Source organism: Chiloscyllium plagiosum, chromosome 21, assembly GCF_004010195.1.
Source record: "Chiloscyllium plagiosum isolate BGI_BamShark_2017 chromosome 21, ASM401019v2, whole genome shotgun sequence".
Classification (NCBI taxonomy): domain Eukaryota; kingdom Metazoa; phylum Chordata; class Chondrichthyes; order Orectolobiformes; family Hemiscylliidae; genus Chiloscyllium; species Chiloscyllium plagiosum.
Window position 1 is genome coordinate 48,965,385 of NC_057730.1, and position 3,343 is coordinate 48,968,727.

The 3,343-nt window shown below is 37.4% G+C and overlaps 1 protein-coding gene across 4 annotated transcripts in view; it reads left to right on the forward strand.

Moving 5' to 3' along the window:
• The window catches only part of LOC122560846 (activating transcription factor 7-interacting protein 2-like), an 84,740-nt gene extending 82,414 nt beyond the window's left edge, over window positions 1–2,326 (forward strand). For 3 of the 4 annotated variants that reach the window (XM_043712002.1, XM_043712003.1, XM_043712004.1), the window contains 2 exons: window positions 975–1,059; window positions 2,284–2,326. In XM_043712002.1, coding sequence (XP_043567937.1) covers window positions 975–1,059; window positions 2,284–2,291 — 93 coding nt within the window. In that variant the 3' untranslated portion in view covers window positions 2,292–2,326. Of the gene's footprint in view, window positions 1–582; window positions 716–974; window positions 1,060–2,283 lie in introns of those variants that run through there. The other variant, XM_043712005.1, reaches the window with a different exon arrangement.
• The last annotated feature ends 1,017 nt before the right edge of the window (window positions 2,327–3,343 follow it).

Below are 3,343 nucleotides of genomic sequence, written 5' to 3' on the forward strand. Positions count from 1 at the left end.
GATGCTGCTGATGTATGGTAGTGTGGCTAGTCCTTTTGGATGTGTTATGTCCTCGTTCCGTGGTCTTTCTCTTAGGCATCTGTTGATGAAGTTGCGCGGGTATCCGTTTTTGGTGAATACCTTGTATAGGTCCTCTTCTTCTTTTTGCAGTCCTGGTGTACTGCAGTGTGTTGTGGCCCTTTTGAATAGTGTCCTGATGCAGCTTCGTTTGTGTGTGTTGGGGTGGTTACTTTCATAGTTTAGGACTTAGTCTGTGTGTGTGGCTTTCCTGTATACTCTTGTAGTGAATTCTTTGTTAATGCTTTGATTTTATAATTATCTAGGAGAAAGTGAGGACTGCAAAGTATCTGAATTTATTGTATAATGGATAAATTAAAACACAAATAGTTAATTACCACTTTGTGACCTATGAGGCCCATATTTAAAAACCAAGGTAGATTTGTACACTACTAAATCCTCACTGACTCTGCACCACGGGAACTATAAACTCCAGAACTTCAAATGTCAAAACAGTTAAAATGATGAAATGGTAATATGGCTAAGTATTGATTATAATTGGATATGTGTTTGATTTTGTTACAGTGAAAACTCTGCTGTCTGTGTGCTAGCTCACATCAATTGCCATTTACTCATCACACTTGTGGTCACTGGATCCTGCTTGTGCAACATCTCAATTTTAAAATTCTGATCTTTATTTTCAATCCCTCCATGGTCCTATTGATATCAATCTGTAGTCTCGTCCAGCTGTATGACCCTCCAGAATTAATTTGATAATCATCTATTCCATGACTGTTTACTTGTATCTCAACATATGTAACAGTGTTTCTTTTCTATAAATGTACCAGTGTAACAAGGGCCTACTGCTATCCAAAAGTATGTTGCTGCTTTACATAAAAAAGAGTAAATATACCAAATCAAAGATGTCTATAAATGAATTGTTATAATGCTTTTGATTAGCTCCCTTTTTTTCCCAGAGGAACAACTTGACAAGTGCTCAAATAGTAATTGACCTTACGGAAGATGATGAACAGAATATTAACAATCAAAGTAGGAGTAAAGGTACTTATAACTTGTATTTTTGTTCAAAGTAATAAGTGTAAATCACATTGTTGGAAACTTCACTTTTGAATTATTGAGGTATTTAACATTCAACATGTGTAATTACACATTCAGATCATTAAATTAATTTTATTAATTATTTAACAGAATTGTAGTGCCACACAATATGATGGGGCATGTTCCTAGTGTGAAAATGTGATTTCTTCTCCGTAGACAGTGTTCAGTGCTGTGAGTAACATCATGGACTGATGCACCTGCAACAAATAGGATGAGATTAAGTTAACTCTTCTCTTTTGTGGTTTTTCTCCATTACTTGGCATAAACCCAGTCTGACAGATATGTCCTTGAAGACTCAGTTTAGTAAACTCTGGTGCTGCTGAGCCAAAATCTCCACCCAGCCAGAGTGCACTCCGTCTCTCTACTATCCTTTCAAGGTCATAAGCAGTAGAAGCAGAATTAGGTACCTCATCCCATTGAGCCAGCTTTGCATTTAACAGGGTCAGGGCCAGTCATTTTGTAGCTTTAACTTCATTTTCCTGTTTGTCCCCATGACCTTCCTCCAAGTGGTATTTGACATGGAGGAGCACTAATTGAACAGCTATGTGATGGTGGTAGATGGTCATCAGTAGGTGTTACTATTGCTCATGCTTGATCTGATAATCTGAGACTTTGAGGTACAGATGTATATTGAGGACTCCTCAAGCCACTTCCTCCAGATTGTGCATCAGTGTTTCCCCATTTCCAGGAGGTTGGTCTATCTTGGTGGGACAAGACATGCCCTGAACAATGACAGAATTGCCTGAGACATTAGCTGTAAGATATGATTTGGTGAGCATTACTGTGTCAAGCAATCACTTGACCTAGTATGTGGGACAGCTCTTCCAATTTTGACACAAATGTAGTGTGAAGGACTTTGTCAGGTCAGCTTGCCATATGTTATTTGATTCTGTTGCTTCATTTCATGCCGCATGATCTATCATGTTTTATTCTTCAAATTTGTTATAACAGTTATGGACATTAGAGAGGCTTGGCAATTTCAATGGGCTTTTCAAGATTCAACCACAGTAGTGTGGATCTGGAGTTACATGGTAAAGATGGCAGATTTAATATGGCTTCTCCAACAATAATACCTCTGATTGTTGTGGAGACTACTTTTTATAAATTTGAGTTACTTCATTCTAAATTGCCCTAGCTGTCATGCTATTTGAACTCATGTCTTCACAGAGCATTAGGCTGTACTTCAGTACCATCCAGTACCCTTGCCATAATAAGACTTCGGAAGAAGAGAATTCTGTTTTTCTCTCCACAAATGCTGCCAGACCTATTGAGTTTCTCCAGAATTCTGTGTTTTCTACAGCTCGTAGAATCTCTTACTTTATTAATAAAGGCATAGAATGCAAAAGCAGGGATGTGGTACTGTTTTTGTTCTTCAATGTTTAAAAAAACTTAATGAGTTACAGCTCATGTCAAGTATTAGGTTTGATATGTTCCAAGATAGCTACACTTCAGGAAGAATGTCAAGACCTTGAAGAGGATGCACATGTTGATAATCTGCACATCATTTGTAAAACATTTTCCTACTCAACCTGTTCAGAGATGTTATACACAACTCTGGAGCAGGTGAGACTTGAACCCAAGCCTCTGGGCTAAGAGTAGGGACACTACCATTGTGCCATGAGAGCTTTCATATCATTTGTAATTGTATCAATTTTATTATATTTAGATGTGAACATTAAATGGAGTAGACTAAGAATGTGATTGTTGGTTGGAGGTGCACAAAATGTTTTATGGCGAGATTTCTTTGTTGTATCATTTCACGACTTGGCTTCACGTTGCAACAATATAATAAAGGATAGTGGTCTGAAGTTTGAAAGTGCAATTTCTTTTTGAAATGTAAACTGAACTCTAGTAGTCATTGTAAAAAAAATTATAGAAAGCAAATTTAAATTGTCATCATAATGATGATCCTTAAGTCTGAACCATAACGTGGTTGATAATGTGAGCACAAGTTACTACACTATCAAAAATAAAAATGATTCCTTGGTGAATTCTAGTGGACTGTTGCATGAGGTCACTTCATCGTGGTTTCAATTGACCTTTTTTTAATTATGGAGCACATCACTCATTTTACCTGCAGCTTGAACAGGAAAGCAGGTTTTCATCTGTCTTTTCAGACCACAATGCAATCAACCATGTAGTTGCATATCCTCCAGAAGCCCTGCTGCTTCCTGCACAAAATAAAATCAAAGGAAGGTATTTTCTGAAATGGATTCCAGTCCCTTGG